Source organism: Carica papaya, chromosome 4, assembly GCF_054855325.1.
Source record: "Carica papaya isolate Zhongbai chromosome 4, ASM5485532v1, whole genome shotgun sequence".
Lineage (NCBI taxonomy): Eukaryota > Viridiplantae > Streptophyta > Magnoliopsida > Brassicales > Caricaceae > Carica > Carica papaya.
Genome location: NC_142312.1, coordinates 4,640,691 through 4,663,618, shown reverse-complemented (window position 1 = coordinate 4,663,618; position 22,928 = coordinate 4,640,691). Strand labels below are relative to the sequence as shown.

Genomic DNA, 22,928 nt, shown 5'->3' with positions numbered 1-22,928 from the left:
ATTTATCAACTTTAAAATTTTCGAAATCATTACAAATTAAGCATTCAACATGGGTAGACTCATAACTTCCTCTCAAAACATTCAATTCATTCATTATTTAAAACATGGAGAACAAGACATTTCCTGTTTCCCCACAGTGATAACTCACCGCAGGAATTCAATCCCACCTTCAGACATGCCTTATAACCCGTGTCCATTATTATCATGTATAGATTCAGACTTATTGCGTATGAGCAAAAGTGCTTCTCCAGCATGCAACTTGGCAGATAATCTCAGGTTTCTGTAACCTTCATAAGTTACAGGCGCATATAAACGTGGGTGTTCAGAGTCAACGAGTTGAGTTGGAGCTTCTACCGCCGCCTCCTTCGGCCCCAACACGAAGCTCGCAATCGATGCACGCACCTCTCCTTTCTTGCACTGCACTCTATGCTTCACATTACACACTCTCCCATTACTCCACACCGCAGCCATGTCGCCGAGATTGACAACAAGAGAACCCGGCAGAGGCTCAACAGATAAAAACTCACCGGTGGAATTGTCCATCACCTCTAGACCGCCATTGTTTTCATCGTCCTGAAGAATGGTTAGAAACCCTGAATCTGTATGCATTTGTACGCCTGATAAACCTACAGTTTCTGCGGTAAAATTGTATTTGTTTATCCTAAATTGACAAGCCCAGTCTCTGAATATCTCCTCACTTTCTCCACTACTACTTATAATTCCCAAACTCTCAGCCAATTTTCCTGCTATTTCCATCCCAACTCCATGAACCGCTTTCGCATAAACCTTTATGATCTCCCTGCATTCAACACCCATCTCAATCCACTAATTCTTTTTAATATTCAATAACAAAAACTCAATTGGGTAGTTAAACCAAACAATTAATTAACTCAACATGCTAATTAAGACTGACAAATCATGTGTCTATATATATATATATATGTATGTATATATATACCTTTGGTGATCAGAGGCATTTAGTTGAGAACAGAAACTATCGACAGCTTCGGAAGAAGCCAAATCGTAAAGACCCAACGCTTCATAGAGAGGATTTTTCTGGCTCGGCGCCATGTAGCCGCTGCCGGTAATAACATCGGCGTTTCGTTTCTTGAGCTCTAGAGGCAGGTCCAGCAGAGATCGCACTACCTGCTTCATTTCCGACATTAATGTTAAGGGAATTTTGTGGTTTACCAATCTGAAACATCCCCATTTCTCGCACGCTTCTCTCAGTTTTCCCATCTGTGCTGGAAAATCTTCGATATCGATTGTTGGGATCCCTCCCTCACTCATTTTTTCTTGTTTGTGCTGGAAAATCTTGTGTAGAAGTATCAATAATAGAAGTTATCAAAAGCAGAAGAAAGAAGATGGAGCACGAGTCTTCCGACAACTGGAGCAACAACTACGTTTTGCTTTTTCAGATAAAAGCATATGCTAATGGTTCCCTAAAAAACAAAACATACGTTGAATGGGGTAGAAATTCTTTCTTCTTTTGAAGATTCTGTTGAAAGGGCTGAATCAATTCAAGCCCGTGAGCCCAAGCCGGACGAGAAGAAAGAAATGGGTCGCACACCTGGAAAGGGTTGTGACCTGATGTGAGTGTATATACGTAGATGTACACAGTAGATTAAAAAGTAATTGTTGAGGAGAGGTATAAACACCTTGTCTTTAACCATCACATTCTATAAAATCTCATTTTTATTCTCTCAAATCCTAAGATTTATATCTCGCTGCCACTTCTCTCCGCTATTTACTTGTTGCTCCACTATTTATCCTTTATTATTATTATTCTTTTTATAGATTTTAACAAAACTTGTTCGTTCGAAGAGGTAGAGAGGCCACCATGAGACATCATAAGAGCATGTGTAATTTCTTACATGATATCAATACAAATATTTGAATAAAATAACGATTCAACAGAATACATCTATTTCATGGATGATTATTTATATTCTTTAAATTTGTATGGACTCGAATAGCCTTCAAGATAATAATACGCTAAATTTTTAAATTTTATTAAGCTTTCACACCGTACAAATAATGCAAACCATATTACAATTATTTTGTGAGGAAAGATGGTGATAATTTCATTACAGTACTAGTGTACATAAACAATATAATTATGGTTAAAAATAATAACCAACAAATTAATGAATTGGAGGAAGTTATGAATGAGGAATTTAAGATCAAGGATATGAATTTGAAGTAGTTTTTGGGCATTGAGGTAGCCAGACTAAAAAGAGAGAATCATATCTGTCAAAAAAAAGTATACACTTGACCTATTGAATAGCACTGGAATGTTCGGAGGAAATGTTTCAAAGGTTCACTTGGAGGAAAATATCAAGTTGCCAAAGGAAGATAGTGAGTTTATTATTAATCCAACAATGTATAAAAGATTCATTAAGACTTATGTACCTAACCATGATTAAATCAAACATAGTCTATTCAATACATATTTTAAGCCAATTTATGGAGAAGCCAATAAACAAGCATTTTAGTGCAACATACAAAGTAATAAGATATATAGAAAGTATTTCAGGACAATGACCATTTTGTTGAAGCTCATCAAAATTGAAGTTGAATGAATATAACGATAATGATTTAAAATAATATTTGAACACAAATAGGTTAGTTATAGGGTATTATATTCTACTTTAAGGTTCTTTAATATCATGAAAATCCAATAAACAACAAACAATTTCTAAATTATCAGCTAAAGTAGAATATAGGGTCATGATAAATGTATGTTGTGATTTGACACGGATTAAACATCTATTAGATGCCTATTGAGTTGATAATTTAAAAATTGAAGTGGTACATTGTGACAATAAATTTGTGGTACAAATAGCGATCAATCCAATATTTCATGAAAAAACGAAACATATCGAACTTGATTGTCACTTAGTATAAGGAAAGATTCAAGGTAAAAGCATTTATACAAGACACATGGGAAGCAAGTAAGAATTTATTCTCAAAGGTATTGTCTAGTAGATTACTTAATCAATATATAAGCAAGATGAGAATAAAAGATATTTACTCTCCACCTTAAAGAGAGATGAAAAAAAGATTTAATCAATTCAGGTCATGAGTCCAAGCTTGATGAGAAAGAAAGAAATGGACCAACACACCTAAAAAGAATTATACGTGTTATGTATGCGTGTGTACATATATACATATATATGTATATTAGGTTAAAAAAGAATAGTTGAGGTGTAATTGTGATGTATGTATACCAGTATTTGAAGAGATATATAAGTACCTCGTTTTTAATCTTCAAACTCTTTAGAATCTTATTTCTATTCTCTCAAACCCTAGTGTTTCTCTCTCATTACCGCTCATCTCCACTGTTTATTTATTTCTTCACCAATTTATCTCTTGTTGTTTTGCTTTCTTCTTACAGATCTTAGCAAAACTTGGGTATGAAGAGACAAAAGAGGACTTGGGACATCAGAACAACGTACATAACTACTCACATATATTAAGTACTAATAAAAAAAAAATCTAACAACTTTTATAAATTATATTGAAATTTTAAATTTGTCTTCTTCTATGATGTTTACTAAAATAGATAGTTATAGTAATTTGTCTCAAGTAGGGAAATAAGTGAAGGAGGAGACTCCGGCTATAGAACTTCATAAATTCACATTACACCCATGTTTTCAACCATTCAAAAATATTGTGAAATGTAGCTATTATTTCACATTTGATTTCAATTAAAATATATTACCTATTGTTTTCATAACCAAATAAAAAAATTAACATCATATAAAATTAAAATAATACATTTTAAATTTAATAAACTTAGTTGTTTTAATTAGTTCCATACCTTACATCATTATTATAGTGAAATCAATTCAAGAGAGTTTTTATTATTATATTTGACAAAATAGACTTAGAAGCTAATTTTATAACATGGAGAATCCCAATCAGAATCTCCACCCTACACTGTTTTCTTCTCCTGAAGGAATATGATAGTACCAAAATGGCGCAAAACGACGACGTCTTAGGCCTCAACGGCCTCCAATTGTTTTCATCTTCCCCCTCCTTCTATTCGCCGTCACTCCCTAAGCATGCATCTGCATGTCCAAAGAAACACCCATTTAACTCTTTTATATATCTCCGCTCCACGTGCTCCAACTTATGCAAGCCACACTCCTCCCACTTTCATGGCCTCCTCCTCTCCTACTTCCCCCGCCGATCACAAACTCGCCGTACTCGACCCCAAAAACGGAGCTCTGGCCGGAAAGCGGCGAGCACAGTGGGTCCGAGCAGCGATTCTCGGTGCCAATGATGGGTTGCTCTCTACCGCAGCGCTAATGCTCGGTATTGGCTCTGCAAAGGAAGAGAGATCGTCCATGCTCATGTCCGGACTCGCCGGAGCTCTTGCAGGTTCTTTTAGCATGGCTGCCGGCGAGTTCGTTTCAGTCTCCACTCAAAGAGATATCGAAGAAGCAACTAATAACTCGACCAAGCTGGTCACCTCCAACCCAAAAGAGCAATTACCCATTACATCTCCGGCACGGTCTCCTGTCATGAAGGTGATTAGTGCCGGCGGCGGAGCCGTGAGAGAAGAAGCATTACCGAACCCGTATAAAGCTGCAGCTGCGTCGGCTCTGGCGTTTTTGTGTGGGTCGTTGGTTCCTTTAGCATCAGCCATGTTTGTTAAACAAGATTGTGTAAGGATGATTGTGATTGCGGCTGTTTCTTCGGTAGCTCTACCTGTGTTCGGAGGGATCGGAGCCTATATTGGGGGATCGCCGATTAGGATATCTGGTGTTAGAGTTTTGCTTGGGGGATGGACCGCCATGGGTGTTACTTATGGGTTGCTTAAGCTTTTTAACACGGATAAAATTCATGAAACTCATCATCTTAACCAATGATCTCCATATGTAATGTCCTCTGATCTCATATATAATGGATGATGATCTTCTGGTTCATTACTAAGCTTCCTCAGTAGGCTTCGAACTGTGCCGATATGGAAAATCCACCATAAAAATATTCTGAAAAAGTGATATCATAAAAAAAGGTCAAATAATGGGAAATGATAAGGAACATGAAATTATATTATAAATTGAAGGAAAAATATATGAACGGAGACAAAAGGGTATGGGAGAGTAGTTATCACTTGATTCTAATGCCCATCCATCATCTCAACTACTTCCCTAATTATTGAAGTATCCTTTAGAAGAGGAGATACGCGTCTTTCTTCACGTGATCTGATCTATTCTGAACCAAGATCCGTCTTGATATTTTCCTTTTTCATTTTTTGTTTCTGGGTAACAAGCAAAATCTTCGCAATTATTTGATATAACAATAATGCTGATCGAAGTTTTATGTGTATATATATAAACATAGAGAGGAGGTGCAGAAGGAAGGTCTCATCAGCTCTGGATGCTTTTCTAAAACTAATTAAGAATCGATCTGATAATCTTCTTCTGATGATGGATGATGAGAAAGCCAAGGAATTAGATCAATTATTCACTGAGACCCTGCCTGTTCTCCCAAGATTGGATCGTCTTGATCGTTTGGTAATACATTAATTCGCATATCTCTAAAAATATGTATGTACTTATATTATATACTTGTGTAAACATATACATATATATATATATTGTATACAGGTGGAGGCTTTGGAGGGGAAACAATGGTTATCAGAAAAGCAAATTCGCGGTGTTGAGAGAAAGGAAGAGGAAAAAGATGAAGATGAGGGGAAGCAGATCACCCTTTCATCTGCACTGGAACAAGTTCATCACAAAGGGACACTCATGGACAGAATAACCATGCTTGAGAACAGAGTACTGCAGGTTAATTTCTCCAAACTAATATGTACATGTACATATATGTATATAATTGTATATGCAAGACAGTAAGCCAGTATTTAATTACAAAGCACCTGGTAAACCAATATGTTAATTTGAGTCAGATAATCATTATTGATTATGTTAATGGTAGTAATTAGTATTAATAATCAGTTTTGCTTGGACATTATAATACAAAGCAGTTGAGTTTAAAGTACTTGGAGGATGTGGGAAAAAGCAGCATCAATCCCAAACGTGAAGCAATTGAGAGACCGGTGGAAGATGCAATCTCCCATGTTCAACATGCTACTGCAACTCACAATCCGGTGCGTTTCATGCTTCAAGTTAATTACCTACAATATAAACACATCATAATTAATTACATGAAAAATAATAATGATTAAAATTAATTATTTGTTATTAACAGGTGGAGAGGATGGAGAAAGTAGGGAGAAGAAAAGAGAAAAGGAAGCAGAGAAAGTGGCTTGAGTGGCTACGACGGCCTCCATGTTGACTTTCTCCCAATTAATTAACTCTACCAATATAATTAATGTATCTAATCACAATAATTTGATTGCTCTGTTCCCAATCCAAAGACACTATGAGACTCTTAAGCTTCTTTCTGTATTAATTTTTACATACACATTTAGTTAGAATAAATTTCAAATTCTGAATTTCAGACATATTATCTAACTATTTTTAACTACATTATGGTATTTTTTTTTTATTTTTACAAAGAAATTTGAATTTAAATTAGACCCTTATATAGACGTGTTCTTATTAGAAAATTAGTCATAATTTATGAATATATATTATTTAATTAATAAATATTAAATTTAATCTGATGGGTCATTTATGATAGAACCCGACTCAATTAGAATAACTCATTTATTTAAAATTTAAATTCAAAATTATGGTTAGTTAACATATTAAGTAAAAATTATTTATTTTTAAGTCGTATGTAAAAAGAAAAAATCTCACTCACTCTCTCTTTCTCTCCCAAAAGTTCTATTCATGTGAAGAAGAAAAAGAGACTTTTGGTTTAAATAAAATTTAGATTTCTATAAAAAATATTTATACCGTAAAAATTTACATACAGTTCGTTATGCATTAATATGATTGTATATGATATTACATAAAATAATTTTTAAAAAAATAATTACAAAATTGATTTGTGAATTATATGTTAATTTTATGAATTTTTAATAATAATATATATAATTTTTCATATTAAAAAAAGATATATTAGGAGAAAGAGAAGACACATTTTCATAAACAGATTAATTACCATCTTCAATAAATAAATTAGTAAAATTACAGTCAATTTATTTATTTTATTTCTATCTCCGGACAATCATCAAGAACATGTTTAGTGCGATGTAGTAATTTTTCGTGATATTCTTTACTTGCATATAGATAATTATAAATAGTATATTTTTATATAATTATAGTTACGTTATTTATTTATGCAATCCGTCGTTAAATTAAAATTTATAATTAAATACGAATTAAAATTGGGTTTAGTATTTAGAGAATTAAAGATATATTCGTTAAAAATATTATTCAATTTCTTATGAAATAAAAAAAAAATTATATATCTTTAACTTTTATTGAATTTTTTATTTTTTAATAATATTTTTTATGGTAATATAAAAAAGCAAGGCACATTAATTCTTATAATGTGAAAAATAAGTACCATAATCTTAAGGTTTTATATTCTTTTTTATTTAATTACTTTATTGACATTTTTAATTAATTTTAAATATTTATTAAAAGTATCTGCTTGCTTTCTAAAATTAGCCATTTTATCTAAATTTATTTTTTAAATATGAATTTACTCCACTTAACTCACAACCCTCTCCATTACTTTTCCATATTTCTTTTTCAACTGTACCAAAGACCTTTGATTGTCAACGGAAAGAAAGGGAAAGCAGGGTTGTTGATTGTTTGTTTGAAGTTACAGCAGAGGCCATTAATCAGTTTTGCAGGTATTAATTATCTATTGATACAGAACGAAAGCGAAGTAAGTGACGATCAAAGATTTGGGCTTTAGGCCCAGAATCTGAAGCTTTTATTATTTGAAAAAGAAGTATTATTAATGGATCAATCGGTCAGCGGTATGCACACAGGAGAGCATGTGGCAGACGGAACTTCCAAGGAAAAAATGATGATGATGGTGATGACTCTGCAAACGATACGTGTTCATTAGAGTACAAACGAAAGCAGGTGTGACAAACTTGAAAGGAGGATTTTGTAATTATTCTTCTTTTTTTTGTAATAGTTTTTGTACAGAAGGAGAACGAAAGACCCAATTCAGTTTAATTAACAAGAAGTTCTCAAATCAATTGATTGATGGTAATGGAGGGCCAACGGGAATTCCATGGACGGGAAGAATTCAATTCAAACATAATGCATACAATGGCGGCACTTGCGATATGGCTGGGTGCTATCCACTTTAACTTCCTTTTGATCCTCTTTTCAATTTTATGCCTCTCTTTTTCCAAATGCCTTCTGTGAGTCACGCTCTTTTTCCTTTTTACATTTCTTCCTTTACCATATTCCTATTTCCGTATATGTCTCCGTCTAGCTATAATTGTATTTTGTTCAGGGTGTTTGGAATACTTGTGCTTTTCATGGTCATTCCCATCGATGATCGTAGCAAATTTGGGCGAAGACTCTCCAGGTTGCTTCTTCTTTTCTTATCTCTATTTTCTGATTTCTCATTTTATATTTGCTGAACCAGGAAAGAGTAATCTGAAAATCATATTACAGGTATATATGTAAGCATGCTTGTAGTTATTTCCCCGTCACGCTTCACGTTGAGGATTACAGTGCCTTCCATCCCGATCGTGCTTATGGTTTCTTCTCTTCTTTTTTATTTTTTTTTTTATTTTCACTCTCGTTTCTTTTCCCCTTTTTCCTGTAAGCATGAATTTTGAGCTGGTGGTTTGATTCAGTGCTTGGGTACGAACCGCATTCGGTTTGGCCAATTGGAGTTGTTGCCCTCGCTGATCTTACAGGTTTCATGCCTCTTCCAAAGATTAAGGTCCTTGCCAGTAGCGCTGTAAGACTTCCTTCTCCCTCTCCACCTCACTGTTCATCTCTAATCTCAGAATCCATTCCCCTGACCTCCTATGAATTTAATGGTGTATTAGGTTTTCTACACACCTTTTTTGAGGCACATATGGACCTGGTTAGGTCTTACTGCTGCAACTAAGAAAAACTTTACTTCCCTCTTAAAAGCTGGTCACAGTTGCATCATTGTGCCTGGTGGAGTGCAGGAGGCCTTTCACATGCGGCGTGGCTCTGAGGTTTAATTTTACTCCACTCTCCTCTTTTTACCATTTTATCTATCAAATCTTCAGTCTTTTAGATGATCTTTCCTTTACTTTTTTTTTTTCTCTCAGTTAAACTGGTTCCTTCCTAATTTTGAATTCTACTTGAAATTTCTTATTAGGTCAATTTGCATCATTTTCATAATAAGTGAGAAGTCAAAATGGATTCCCATGAATAGAACACTTTTGTTCTGAACGTAGCCTAAAAAAGTGAGGATAAATCATTTATTTTTATTTTTTTCTTTGTTGCTGGGTAGCAAACTCTACTTGATTCTCTAATTCTTTCCTCATAACACTGTATACCGGTAGTTGTTTACGGCATACACTGAAAACATTGTGAATTAGGACACAGTTGCACAGTCAACAATAAATAGGGCAATGGACAGTTTTTAGCAGAACTTGTGGAAAGTTATATGACCAAAATAACTCCAAAATCTAGTTTATATATCTAAACTCCCTGTATAATGTAAGAAAATATGAGAGAATATTTTCTAATACCAAAAACATTCCATCTTAGCTTATTCCCATTTGCATCACAGAGGCCGTAGCTATGAGGCAGCTTGAAACTTGGTCTTGATATAAGGATCTGAGATCTTAGACAAGGTTTAAGCTATTCTATTTCAAATAACCTATAGCGGAGCGAGAATTTCTTCAGCAAGTATTCCTTAATAAATCATCTGGTATGAGTTAGTCAAGGAAGAACAAAGTTGCATACTTATGGATAAACATAGTAAAGGAAAACATATCAAAGGAATAGGAATAGGAATAGAAAGCAAATGATGAGTTTTTAAAGGAAATGAAAAGAAACTTCTTTATCTTATTTGGTTAACTAAAAATTGTGACAGTGAAGGAAAGAAAATAGAAGAATTACCGTGGTACCAAAGAAAAGAAACTTCTTCAGCAAGTATTCCAATGTATCTTTTGGTGTAAGTTAGTGAAGGAAGAACAAAGCTAATATGTTTGGATAAAAATAGTAAAGGAAAACATATCAAAGGAATAGAAAGCAAATAATGGGTTTCTACAGGAACTTCTATGTCTTACTTGAATAACTAAAAATTATGAAAGTGAAGGAAAGAAAATGAAAAGATTACTGTGATACACGATCTAGTTTATGTGTGTAAAAGTATTTTAAAAAAAAAAATTGATCATAGCATTTGCTGTTTATTATAATCAAGTCCATGGAGCATGAAAACCATAGGGAAAATTCCTTCCAGAAGGGGAATGAATTCCATGAGAAATCATTCCCTTCTTAACTGTTGTCAACTCCTTTTTCAACCGATTGTTCGCTTCTTTTAATCTTTGTGCATCATGGTGGAACACCATGATGAATCATTTTGCATCCATTTTCATCTAAATCCTGCAATTCACTATTTCTTTTTCTAATCTCCTGAAGTTTATGTCTATCATAGTTTGTGAACAATGTCTTAGGGGTCAGTGAATTCCAACTTGAATACTGTCTTGGTGAGGGTGAATGAATTCCAACCTGGGTTTAGTTTAAGTGATGAGGTGAGGATAGATCTTTGATTAAAATTGTAATTATAAAATAAAACATTGATAATGAAATGGATGTACCAATACTTTGGTAAGCAATGTTCTCAAAGAAAAGAACTTGTTGAGCAATGTGATTCATGATTCAAATTCTTGTCCTAAATTTTGGTTATTTTTATTACATAAAGAGATGCAAATAAACATCTGTAGATAAACATGGAAGCATACACTTGTGTACACCTGTGGGCACACTTCATGTGTGGTGAGGAGAATATCTTTTCTTCTAAAGACTATTTATGACATGTTGAGTCCGTTACTCTCCAGAATACAGATGCATAGAAGTATCTAGTTAAAAGTGCACATGCACACACACCTGGGCCATGCATAATGGAGGAATATATTTGTTCTTCTGAAGACTGTTTGTGACATGTTGACAGTCCGCTTGCTCTGCAGGTTGCATTCCTCAAGACAAGAAGAGGGTTTGTTCGCATAGCCATGGAACATGGCACCCCCCTTGTTCCAGTTTTCTGCTTTGGGCAGGTACTGGTTCAATTTTTATTATTTATTTATCTTTTTTACTCAATGTCCTCCCAGCGTAAGTGGAGCATCTTTATGTTATCATAATGTGAACTGTCAAGGGAGTCAGTATGTGGCAACTTTCTCCTTTCCAGCCGTTTGCTCGAGATTATTGTCTTACACTATCCATTGCATTTATTGCTCACTAATCTTGTTGTTTGATACTGTTTTTTCCACTTATCTTCTCACTTGTTCTGTAGTCAAATGTCTACAATTGGTGGAAGCCTGGTGGGAAATTCTTCCTAGAACTTTCTAGAGCAATCAAGTTTACCCCATTTATCTTTTGGGGAATTTTTGGGTATTATTCATAGTTCTTTTCTATATTTGCTAATTTATCACCCACGCTCACTGTAGTTTAGTTTATTTGCCATCTGCTTTCTTTTGATAGTGAATTCTTTATTGTGTTATTCTTAATGACATTCAGTAACAGTCAGTTGGGTGTTTGCAGATCTCCATTACCTTACCAACATCCTATGCATGTGGTAGTTGGTAGACCTATTGAGCTAAAGAAAAACCTGCAACCAACTATGGAAGAGGTATGGAGCCATTAACTCACGTTTCCATTATTTCTAACTTTCTGTCACTATTTGTTACGAGAATATAATGATAAGGTTTGGTCATTTTTGTCAGATTAAGCCTTTTCGAAAATTTGTAATTTAATCATAATATTTCACATGGTATTTTGAAGTCAAATTTTTAAATTTTTGCAACTGCATATTTATTAGAATCGAAGTTTAAAACAATTATGAATAAGATGTGTTTTATCAACATGTTTAACCCAATAGACTTGCGTGCGCATGAGAGGGCATTTTAGAATAGAAATAATAAAGATATGCCATTTCTTATCAGTTTTCGGAGTAATTGGTAACTCAACTAAATTGTTTCATTAGAATAAAATATTTGTGGACCTAAATGTCCATTCAATTTTCTTACTTTGATCATTCAAACAGAGAGAAGGAAGGCTTGTTGCTTTGTGCCTCTCTTGCCTGATGTCTTTACTGGAAATGTTGATTTAAGGCCATGTTTGGGACAAATAAATTCATTTACTTTTGTCAATTTAGTGACTGCTTTCTATCATTGTAGTCACTGTAGCAAACAAGTCTCAAATAAGCAATTTGCTACCAAAAGGAAAAAAAAAATAATTCACTGTGTGATACTTATTACATTTAATAATAATTTATATTAGTACAACCGAACGAGCTCCACTCATATTATGTCCAACCTGCACGCATATAATGTAGGTAGCAGAAGTACACAGTCAATTTGTTGAAGCACTTCAAGATCTTTTTGAAAGACACAAGGCTCGGGTTGGCCATCCTGATCTCCAATTGACAGTTCTATAACAAGAATGTTTGTTGCTTGTACTCCCTTTATCTTCATGTGGTCGAATGTTTATCTATGTTCCAGCTTGTGTGTAATTCAATCACTTGGCCAGCTTCATGTTTAGGCATTGTATTAGTCAGTTGCTTAGCTAGGAAATAAAACTTGTGGGTCTGGCTGTGATTAGTGATGGAGCAAAGCAAGCCAGGAGAATCATTTACTTTCAACGTGATTTCTTGAGTATCCTAATTTCTACCAAGAAAGATTCAATGGTTCTCTAAATTCCAGAAGTGTTGACCTGACTAATTAGAATGGGCACGTGGAAAATTGTTCTTTCTTTTATTGATAAGTTGGTGCAGAAGTTTTTGGGTTACAGTGTCTTTGGATTTTGGATTATTTAGACCATTTACATTTAATTGGAACTGTAAAAGAGCTGTAATTATCATACAAAATCAAACATTTCACAGCTGAAAATTTTAGTGATAACATCTGTGGAGAAGTTTTAATGAGGACATACATAAACTAGGATGATATTTTATGCCTCCTCACTTCATAAAGAGATAATAGTAGTAAAGGATTCATTCAACTGCATGTAAATCCCTGTGGTTCCAGAATCATACCAACCGTTAGATTTTTAAACATTAATCACATAAAAATTAAGAAAGATAATTTTGGATGATGTGAAGGTTAAAGGCAAACACAAGTTCTGATATGTAAATGCTATTTTTGGCCTGGATATATTAGGGATGTGATGACAGGAACCAGGACTACTAAATCAAACTGCAAAGATTTAAGCTGCTTTTGTCTGGCCCCTTTCGACTGCAGATCCTCTGGGAAAAAAAAAAATCATGAACACTTGTAGAAAAATATTGAAAAGGAAATGAATGATGCTGACTATCAACTGTGATAACCGACATATGTGTTATTACTCAGTTTCTTTATAATTAACAACTGGTGAACCCCAATATTGGATAGCTGAGAGAATGAGTACCAAAAGTACAAGCCATATCTCAGTCTTTCATCCCTAACTTGATGTTTTGAACTTTCACAGACAGCTGCAATTTCTGCTCCTCAATATCCTTCAGAACTGAAAGCAAGTTGGCTCGGTATACCTCACATTTCCTTCGTGCCCGCTCAAGTTGACGTGACAGTTTCTGGATTTTCCTATCTTGGTCATCCTGCAAAAATGGCATATGTGCTGTTAAGGACCAGTTCTCAGCAAGAGAACAAATAAATCAGTGAACTACCAGTAAGGATTCCATATGAAAGATTTCCGCTTTTTACAGTGTCCGTGAGTTACCCACCCTTACCTCTAATGAGTTTTCTAGCAATGCTTCTGCATAAAAATCACTACAAAATGTTAGCAACTAACAAGCTCACATGCAAAAGCTTAACATCAAATCCAGAACTCATAAGCACAACCACAAGAGAAAATCAAACCATAAAGTAGGTCCATTAATGACTTGATGTCTGTAAGAACAAAACCATGCATATCCTATATATTACATTTTACATCATCTCCAAATCATGTATATGTTTCTTTGTGTATGGTTCTATTTGACCATCTTTGTAACAGAAGAAAGACTCTATCCATATTCTTCAATTCAATATGGAGAGATTTCATTTTCTAAGTTTCATATGGTATCATCACAACATCATTTTTTCTCTCTTTCTCTCTAGTCAGTATCCTTTCTTCTCAGTTATCAGGAAATATCAAATACTATTTTCTTATCCCCCTCCTCTCACCTGAACTGATCACCCATACGTGGGAGTCAAATATCAAAAGCATATTGGTGAAAAATGTACCTTCATTTGTTAGCTAGTGAAGAAATCCCTTCTCTTTCATATTCAGGAATATGGTGTCACAGACGATGTAGAAGGTAGTGGCATTTGTCCTCTACAAACAATAACCAATGAAGATACAACTTTCGTCCTGTACCATAATGCCACCCTCTGGAAGCAAGTTGACTGCAGTACTCTCTTGAATCCAGGCCACAATTTCATCCCTATAGTTTTGCTGCATAACCTTCTCAACTGAACTTTGCACCCTCTGCCCCATCGGCACAGTTGGACACTGAGCAATTGTTGCATGAGATGACTCATTTACGTCTTTTTTAATAGAAATATCTATTTAACGACACTACTAAGAAAGGTACATCTACTGATCTTGATCTTTTATGTAATATCCGGATCCGAAATTTAGGTTCGGAATAATTAAATCATAATAATAAAAAAAAATTACATTTTAAAACTTTCAAAAAAATTGAATCTCTTCATTCTATTGGACATAATCTCTTTCTAAGAAGTTTTAGTTAATTAGTCCTCTACATCTTTAGAAGGTGCGCCAAAAGATTCGGGCAATGGTCTCATCAACTTCGGCTCCCAAAAATCTCTCCCTAGTTTTGTTGAAACCACACTGGCTCCTTTTACACAGCCAAACGAGGACCAACCTTCCTCAGTTTTTGTTGCAAACACCTGTGTGTTATCACCTAATTTTGTTCCACCTCCATCCTCCTATCACAATAACATTATAATAATTCTTTTTATTGAGTGGTTGGGATCTTTGTATGAATCATACCTTCTATATCATCTCATCCACAAAGTTGAGTCTTCTACTATTCAACTCCTTATCCTGCCTCTCAGCCTGGTAATTTAAACCTCAATGAACCTCTAATGTTCAAAACTTTTACCAGTCTGCTCAGTGCCGGATCTGTTTTGAGTTTAATCATTCAGCCTGATAATGTCCATGGCCTGCACAATCATCTTCATCAGTTACTTGAGCAGATTAATTATGCCAAAAAGCTCCTCAAATGCAGCAATATGGAGATATCTGAATCAGTAGAAACACCATACTGGTCCAGGAGGCATATGGGAAAAGATCATAGTGCTTCAGTGGTATAATCTTCTTGTCATTGCCTCATTCAGTAGCATTTAATCAAGCATGCAAACAAAAGCATGATCCGAAGGAAAGACACCTTCAAGTTGTTGAAAATGCATCATAAAGTATATTAGCGACCCAGTTTCTTATGGCTATCGATTATACCACGATTCAAATAGTCCCCTATTGTATATTTGGATGTCAATTGAGGCATTTGTTAGGAGCCTAGATTCTAACATTCATTGACCATAGAAGAAATTGATGAAGAAGAAGACTTGCTGAGAAGAGAGTAGGGGAAGAGGTCCAAAGAACGTAGAGGTTTTGCAAAATTGTCAATTCATATTCAGCTCAAAAACAGCAAATAGACTTGTAAGTAATCCTATTTAGTTTCTAATAATACCCTCCCTTGGAAGAGCATCTTTGTCCTCAAGGATGAAATTGAGGGAATTGACAGGTTGCTCAAGTCTTCATGTTACAGTGGAACACCTTCTACACCTTTTTGCAACCATAACTAATACTGCGGCTTGCATAAATATGATATTAATAGAAAGGGTATTACACCATCAGTTGCACATTCCAATGCCATATAATCAGGCTCCTAAAGAGAATAATTGTTGTATAAGGTCTCATGTAGCCAAGTCTTCAACAAAGTGTAGCAAGACTAGTTCTTGAAGATTCATAGAGTGGAACTTGATATACATCCAAACATCAATTTGGAAATGCAAATCGTCAATATACACATAACCATGTCAGTGTCATAATTCGTTATCTCGAGCAGCATAGATATCTGTCTTTAAATCCCACTGGTTGTCAATCAAAAAATGAATCACTGCCACCCACATCTCTACAAAATAATGATTGATTCCTAACACTACGTTTGAACAAGATTTAGCAAATGAATTGAGAGGAAAAGAAGGAAAAAGAAAATACTGATTTTTGAAGGAAATGGATCAAATAGTGTTGCTTCCGAGCTAAAAGTTAAAAATAAATTAAATTAAATTAAATTATTGTCGTAATATTTTGTTTAGTTTAGCTTTATGAAGGAAAGAAAAAGATTAGATATAAAAAAATATAGTCAATAATACCTTTTATAAACAGAATGACAAGTTAGGCCGTAAGGATAAATTTAAAATTTCCTCTTCAAATCTTTAAGCCACTTTCTTCCTTCTCATTTTCTCCTAGTTCAGAAGAATGGAAAACTGGAGTTTTAAGGAAAAGAGAGAAATGCTCTCCATCTCCCCCTTTCATTTCCTAATTATCATTTTTTATCCAAACAAGTGGAAGGAGACTGTGCATCCCCTTCTTTCCTTTTCCTTCCCTTCACTTTCCGCAATCCAAACATAGTGTAACAGAATCTCCTTCAATTTTTTTTTTTTTTTGAAATAAAAAGAGATATTATACTAATGGTACCAAGGGAGCACCACCCATTTGACATCAACGAATCTTCTTCAATATTAGCTATTTCTCCAAGGAGATACTCAATCCAATCATTTAAGAGAGAACTTTCCATAAATGTCCTGTGTTCTGGTAAGGCATGGTCCTCCAAATGGTTTTAAAACTAGGGTTTCCTTTAACTTAGTTGGTCTACTTTCTACCTGTGACACAATAAGCTTCTCTCCCCCATTGTATTGCACTCCATGAGCATCTCATATATCTCTTTGAATTTTAACGTCTCCCTTGAAACATTCCTCATTGAAATCTTCACTAAAAATTTTAGGAGAAAGCAACAGCATTCAGTAGGAAGAAGAATTGTTATCAGAGGTGACATCCTAGAACAAACTACCACTAAAGCCGCTCCATACAACAAGGAATCAGAACTCACCACATGTTAAGCACTTCCAAGCAAAGCTAAAGATAAACTTGTGATGGGGACAAGAGCAACAAAAGAACCCACACTTGGTGAAGTTGATATTATTGGAGAGGGAACACTGCCCCACGAAGATGGCAGCGCCGCCATACTTCCTCGAACTTCCACTCTATCTGTTTTCGGCTTTTGTTTTGCAGCAGATATGTTCCTATCTATTGATTCTCCAATGCAATGATTCAGGGAGATAGTAGGATACTTTGATCGTCTAGTATCTTGATCACACACCTTTATATTGTTTCCTTAAAATGTAAGAACACCGAAATAGAGCCTATAGAACAAAGTCTGTTCAGGTAAGGTTGTTGTCCATATTTGCGTTGTGCAGAGTTCTATTTTGTTATGTGTTTGTAATACCAAGTGTGTTCATATTACCATATTATTCAGTTTAGTACCAAGAGCATTCAACTCATAACTAGCATAACCATAATATCATAAATTTCAAAGAAAACAATTCAAAAAATGGGAATGAACGTGGTAATCAGATAGATGGATTAAATCAGTTCAGCAACCACTAAGGAAGCCTTTATTGCAAATTCACCACAGGGATTGCAAATGACATATTCAAAGCATATATGGCATTTAATTTAGTAGAGTCCATTCAATTCATACTTTCTTACCGTTTAACAGCCCCCTTAAAGAGGGAGGGAAAAGGTTCTATAAAAGTGCCAATATTAAGTCCTTCCATCAGATTATATATCTTGAACTATGGTTCATACTATTTTAGTTCCTGTTCTTCCTGCATAACTAGCATTATCTTGCAGTCCATAAGAACCTGCTTTCCTTAAAGACTGCACTACGATTCGAACAGCTAGAATTGCCGAGAAACATTAAGAAATTAACACTATGTTAAATGGAAAATTATTTAACCCCGTTAGGAGAACCTGGAATCAAGTTATTTATCTCCATGGAAGTTTTGCCTTTTTCTTTTAAGAAAAAAATATATATTTCTCTGTAGCCTACAGGTACTAAATAATAAAGAAAAACATGAGAAAAAAATAAGAAATACGTTAAGCTCCTAATTTCAAGCTATTATATTAACTTTGAAGTTATTTAAGTTAGGAAAACCTCCTTATATTAAATTCTTTATCTGATCTTCCTTTCGAAAACAACAAAAAAGAAAATTCTGTATCTGTACCCAAAAAGTATCAAATAATAACAAAAACAAGGAGAATATAAGAAACGGATAACAAAACAACTAACCATAGAGATAGGTTGATCTAAGCCCCATTGATCCCCAAATGAAATACTAGTTTGATGTCCTTGAAGCAGATGAAGTTCTTTTTCACATTTGTTTTCAGAAGAAGCTTTCAAACAATTCTTTTTCACAAAAGCAACTTTATTGCCAGCCTCCTCCAAAGCACTCATTGCCACATTGTAAATCTCTGGAGATTTAACCCCTTCATCAACATACTTAAGGGCTTCATGTCTGAGATTATTATATCGAACGGCAGGAGATTCTCGTGTACTATTGAACAAACCATTGCCACAATCTTCCAAAATGACCCCACTCCTGGCATTTCTTGTCCATCGTTTCAAAACATACCGAGATGGTAGAGTAAGAACATTGGTTACCCTAAAAACTGTCAATATATGTCGACAAAGAAGGCCAGAGAACTCAAACATCTGGCAGCTACAATACACTTTCATCTCATGAACATTAAAATTAACAAGGTAAGCTTTATGATTTTCTCCAAACTTAGCAACATGATACGTGGGGGTTGCCTCCTTGTCTTCAATTTTTGTTGCTAAATAAGTTAATGTCTCCACCAACTCCTCTTGAAATTTCATAAATAGTTTTCTCGTATAAAGCTCAGCTGACTGTTTTTCCATTGGTGATGGAGTCTTTAGAGCTGGGGCAGTGTTTATTGTGTCATAATCTGCCTTGACTTCTTTTTCATGACGGCTTTCCAGGGCCTTCTCATACTGCTTAACAAACAGCTGAAGAGTTGTGGATGCATTTACATACCCATCAAAATAGGAATTCATGCTGTCACTCCTTTGTGTTATAGACATTTCTGCAAAGAACGTGTCCCTCAAAAAAACTGGGACCCATTGTCGCCGATCGGCATAAATGGCTTGCAGCCATTCATGTTGTCCAAGATTGTATCTATCAGTCATAGCTAACCAACAAGACTCAAACTCCTCAATGGATTCTGTCAGGTTGATGCACTTGTGGAACTCTGCTTCAAAAGCAGGATGTTCAGAAAGACTATGGGACAGCTTCTCTTGGCATTCTTTAAATATATGCCACTTGCAAAAGCGGTGACGCGTCTTAGGAAAAACCTGAGTAACAGCCAAACGAATTAAACGATCATGATCAGTAGTGATAGAGACAGGCAACCGCCCAGCCATTGCTTCAAGCCATGTTTGAAACAGCCAAATAAATGATGCCTCAGATTCATTGATTAGGAGGGCACAGCCAAACAAAACAGGCTGTCCATGATTGTTAACTCCAGTAAAAGGTGCAAAGGGCAACCGATATCTGTTTGACCTATAAGTAGTGTCAAATGTAACAGTGTCACCAAAGTAGGTATAGTTAGTTCTTGCCTTGGGGTCGGCCCAGAATATATTGCTCATGCACTGATCTTCATCGCCTTGCACAGCGTAGAAGAAGGAAGGATTTTCTGCTTGCTTGCTTCTCAAGTAGTCTAAAAGGATTTGGGGGTCACCACCAAGGGTCCTTTGGCGACTGCTCCTCATGTAGTTCCTGCAGTCACGCTCAGTGAAACCAACATTTTTAATCCCTCCATACTCCTTGATGAGAGCAGACATGATACCACTAGGCCCAATGCCAGCACCTTGCAATGTATCTATCAAAGACTTGGCAGCCCCAGAGACATGGCGGTGGGAACGAAGGCAATGCACCTTATCTGGAGGGACGAGTTCATGATTATGTTCCTTGACAAAGGCGGATACAACCCACCTTCCAGAATCTTGAATTTTAACAACGACCATCGCTTTGCAACCAACACGGGTCTCAGCTCTAGGACGCTTGACCCTGCCATGAGGACGCGGTTTGTCCTTGTCAACCCGAAAACCCTCCTTGGCACAGACAAAGGATCTCTGAATGATGGCACCGTCGCGCCTGGAACGGCGGGACATGCTGACCCGGGTGCTGAAACCGACCCGGCGAGCATAGGAGTTATAGAAGGCCTTAGCGGCCTCTTCGGATTCAAATTCCATACCCTCGCAGGGTTCAAGATTGGTATCGCCTACAGGACTGTAAATTTGGGAGCCACTACTGACAATTAATTGGGAATCGCAACTATTAGCAGCATTAGCAACAATAGCAGCACTGGAATCATCAAGCAGGTTGTCATCCTCGACGGCATGCTCAATGTCTCCCAGACCCATCATATCGAATTCAATCACTTCACTTCCCATGCCCAGAGGCTCCATCTCCATAATTAAATCATATATTTTGGATTACTGTATCTTCCCATTCTTATCTTTTCGTTGTTCGCATAGAATAAAACCTAAGGGGAACAAAGATGACGCGCAATTTCCCCAAAAGAAAACAAAAATGCACTGACTTAAGAAGATAAAAGCAGAGATCGAACAGAGTAATAAGGCTATGAGAATGAGAAAGAGAGGGAAGATGAACCTGAGCTGCGCATATTGAGCAGCACATGGAGTTGGAGCTTGAGAACCACAGCGCAGGAAGACAGTGATGAAATTTCAGGAAAGAGAACAGCGGGATTTGGAATTTGTTAGGTGTCAGAGATCAATCTCTGGTTTCCTCAATTTTGGTAGAAGTAAAAAATTGGACTTAAATTTATTGAGTCTGAACGGACCAAATTGTATCAATTTGCAATTAAAAAATAATTAATAAAAATTAAAATAAATAATAAATCTATAAATCATAAATATTTGTTTAATATATAACTAATAAAATTAATAAGAAAATAACAATTTAACTTTTTTTTTTATAATTTTCTTAGTCCTAATTCTTTCAGTCTATTTAATTCGAATTGGACACTGTTAGTGAACCAGATGTAATCAAAAAAATTTAATTTTCTAATTTCGATTAAAAATGGAATTAAACTGTGCTTACTCCGGTTTAAAATATTAAAATAATTTATGAATTTATTAAAATATTTAATTTAAAATATAATATTCGAACATGAAATTTAATTCGAGAATAATTTTAACATTTTAAATATATAAAAAAATTTATTTTTAAATTAATTTATTTTAAGTTTTTGTTGACTAATCGAAAAAAAATATGTTATAAATAAAATTAAAAATAATTTTAAAAAAAATGAATAAAATTTTGAGTACAGAAAATATTTTTGAAAGAAAATTCAAAAACTGTAGATCATAATGCAAATAAAAAGAATTGTCACGTAAGACCGTACAGTCAGCAACTCCGACAAATCTGAGAATGCCGCGTGGCAAGAAACGCTGATGTCAATGCCACGCAGGCAATCTGCGTGCCCCGTAATCGAACAGCCTAGGATCAATCTCACGCTCGTGGACGATCCAGATTTGTTTCTCCTTTAAACGCGATCGGACGGTCAAGATAAAATCACAATGAATGGTTCAGATTTATTTTTCCTTTAAATGTGATCGGATGGTCGAGATCAAATGCGATGAATGGTTCCAGATTAACACGAAATTTGTATAAATATTTCGTATCACACTAAACTCAAACCCTAGTCATCAGCCTCCCGCCGAATAAGAAGAACCAGTCGTCGGAAAAGGGAGCCGACTACCGATCACCGCCGCACCGGAGTCACCTCCGACCGCCAAAAAAGGTAAAAAATCTCTTATCCATTCAGAATTTGATTCCGAGCACCTCATGACCAAATCAGAGCAAATAGAACGGCGGGTGAACCGAAAACTGCAGGCAAAGCCCGGCGGCGCCATCGCGGACAAAACCTACAACCTCCTCCGGTGAGCCTCTTCCCGTTTCCCGTTTTGTACGATTTTTTCACCGTTATATTCACCATTTTGTTTTCAACAAGTTGACCGAAGAAAAACTTTAAGCCTTGAAAGTGAGCCGGCGAAGCCGCTGTAATTGGAAAACCCCACCACTAGTAGGTTTCTGTTTTCTGATTTTTTTTTTCAACCAACTGAGACCCCTTAACGTATTTTGCAGCACGGATACGTATAAATCCAGTCAAAATTGACCAAAATCGGTAGAAAACGGTCAGGCATATCTAAAATGCCGCCGCAAACAGTGAGACCGTCGTCGAAACACAACGGTACTATCGTGTCGGCACCCGAAAAATGACCGAAAATGATTTTTTATACCAATTTTGGATTCTTAGAGTATTTTTAGATACATGACAAGTGTTTTGAATTCCGCATAGATAATTCAGGAAACCCGAGAACCGCCAGTAGGTGCATTAGAAAGATCAGTATTTTGGACACTTATTCGAGTAAGAATCTCTCACTTTCTTCTCCGTTACGCCAAATTAAAACTTAATAATTAATAATTGTGTGTTTTTATGAAAAATTAGATAATCCTAAAAACAATTATAGATCACTAGTAGAGACAGAACTGGTTAGTTCAAGTCATTTTGATTTCCTGTTTATTTTTCTATATTGCGTATATTTGTTTACTATATTATGTTGTGTGTAACTCAATTGATGGTTTTTAAAGTCTTTTTGGTTATTTCATTATTTGTTTCCCCTGCATTACATGCCGGTATCCCAGTCATTGGTTG

The 22,928-nt window shown here is 35.4% G+C and overlaps 4 protein-coding genes across 8 annotated transcripts; 2 read left to right on the top strand and 2 right to left on the bottom strand.

The window, feature by feature from the left end:
* Positions 1 to 66: 66 nt before the first annotated feature.
* LOC110822541 (2-oxoglutarate-dependent dioxygenase DAO-like) lies at positions 67 to 1,430 on the bottom strand. The gene is made up of 2 exons (XM_088217504.1): positions 959 to 1,430; positions 67 to 799 (listed from the first exon to the last, which is right to left on the bottom strand). The coding sequence occupies exons 1-2, from the start codon at positions 1,288 to 1,290 to the stop codon at positions 181 to 183; spliced, it is 951 nt and encodes a 316-aa protein (XP_088073630.1). The 5' UTR covers positions 1,291 to 1,430; the 3' UTR covers positions 67 to 180.
* A 2,607-nt stretch (positions 1,431 to 4,037) lies between these two features.
* MSP2 (microspore-specific promoter 2) lies at positions 4,038 to 6,506 on the top strand. 2 transcript variants are annotated; one of them, XR_015818327.1, is made up of 4 exons: positions 4,038 to 5,525; positions 5,619 to 5,801; positions 5,999 to 6,121; positions 6,223 to 6,506. XR_015818327.1 is itself a non-coding variant. In XM_022052509.2 (4 exons), exons 1-4 carry the CDS (start codon positions 5,331 to 5,333, stop codon positions 6,307 to 6,309), a joined length of 588 nt encoding a protein of 195 aa, XP_021908201.2. In that variant the 5' UTR covers positions 4,056 to 5,330; the 3' UTR covers positions 6,310 to 6,506. The 2 variants fall into 2 exon arrangements, 1 of the variants encoding a protein (XP_021908201.2); XM_022052509.2 differs by having other exon boundaries at positions 4,056 to 5,525.
* A 1,207-nt stretch (positions 6,507 to 7,713) lies between these two features.
* Positions 7,714 to 12,757, top strand: DGAT2 (diacylglycerol acyltransferase family). The gene is made up of 9 exons (XM_022052409.2): positions 7,714 to 8,308; positions 8,404 to 8,478; positions 8,568 to 8,653; positions 8,753 to 8,859; positions 8,951 to 9,106; positions 11,072 to 11,158; positions 11,395 to 11,492; positions 11,643 to 11,730; positions 12,436 to 12,757. Exons 1-9 carry the CDS (start codon positions 8,148 to 8,150, stop codon positions 12,535 to 12,537), a joined length of 960 nt encoding a protein of 319 aa, XP_021908101.1. The 5' UTR covers positions 7,714 to 8,147; the 3' UTR covers positions 12,538 to 12,757.
* Positions 12,758 to 13,218: 461 nt separating this feature from the next.
* On the bottom strand, positions 13,219 to 21,006 carry LOC110822320 (protein FAR1-RELATED SEQUENCE 5-like). 4 transcript variants are annotated; one of them, XM_022052407.2, is made up of 4 exons: positions 20,861 to 21,006; positions 18,457 to 20,732; positions 13,506 to 13,692; positions 13,219 to 13,344 (listed from the first exon to the last, which is right to left on the bottom strand). In XM_022052407.2, the coding sequence occupies exons 2-3, from the start codon at positions 20,659 to 20,661 to the stop codon at positions 13,525 to 13,527; spliced, it is 2,373 nt and encodes a 790-aa protein (XP_021908099.1). In that variant the 5' UTR covers positions 20,662 to 20,732; positions 20,861 to 21,006; the 3' UTR covers positions 13,219 to 13,344; positions 13,506 to 13,524. The 4 variants fall into 4 exon arrangements, 3 of the variants coding, with proteins under 3 accessions (XP_021908099.1, XP_021908098.1, XP_021908100.1); XR_015818326.1 differs by lacking the exon at positions 13,219 to 13,344 and adding an exon at positions 13,762 to 13,850 and having other exon boundaries at positions 13,554 to 13,692; XM_022052408.2 differs by lacking the exon at positions 13,219 to 13,344 and adding an exon at positions 13,825 to 13,850 and having other exon boundaries at positions 13,554 to 13,692.
* Between the last annotated feature and the right edge of the window lie 1,922 nt (positions 21,007 to 22,928).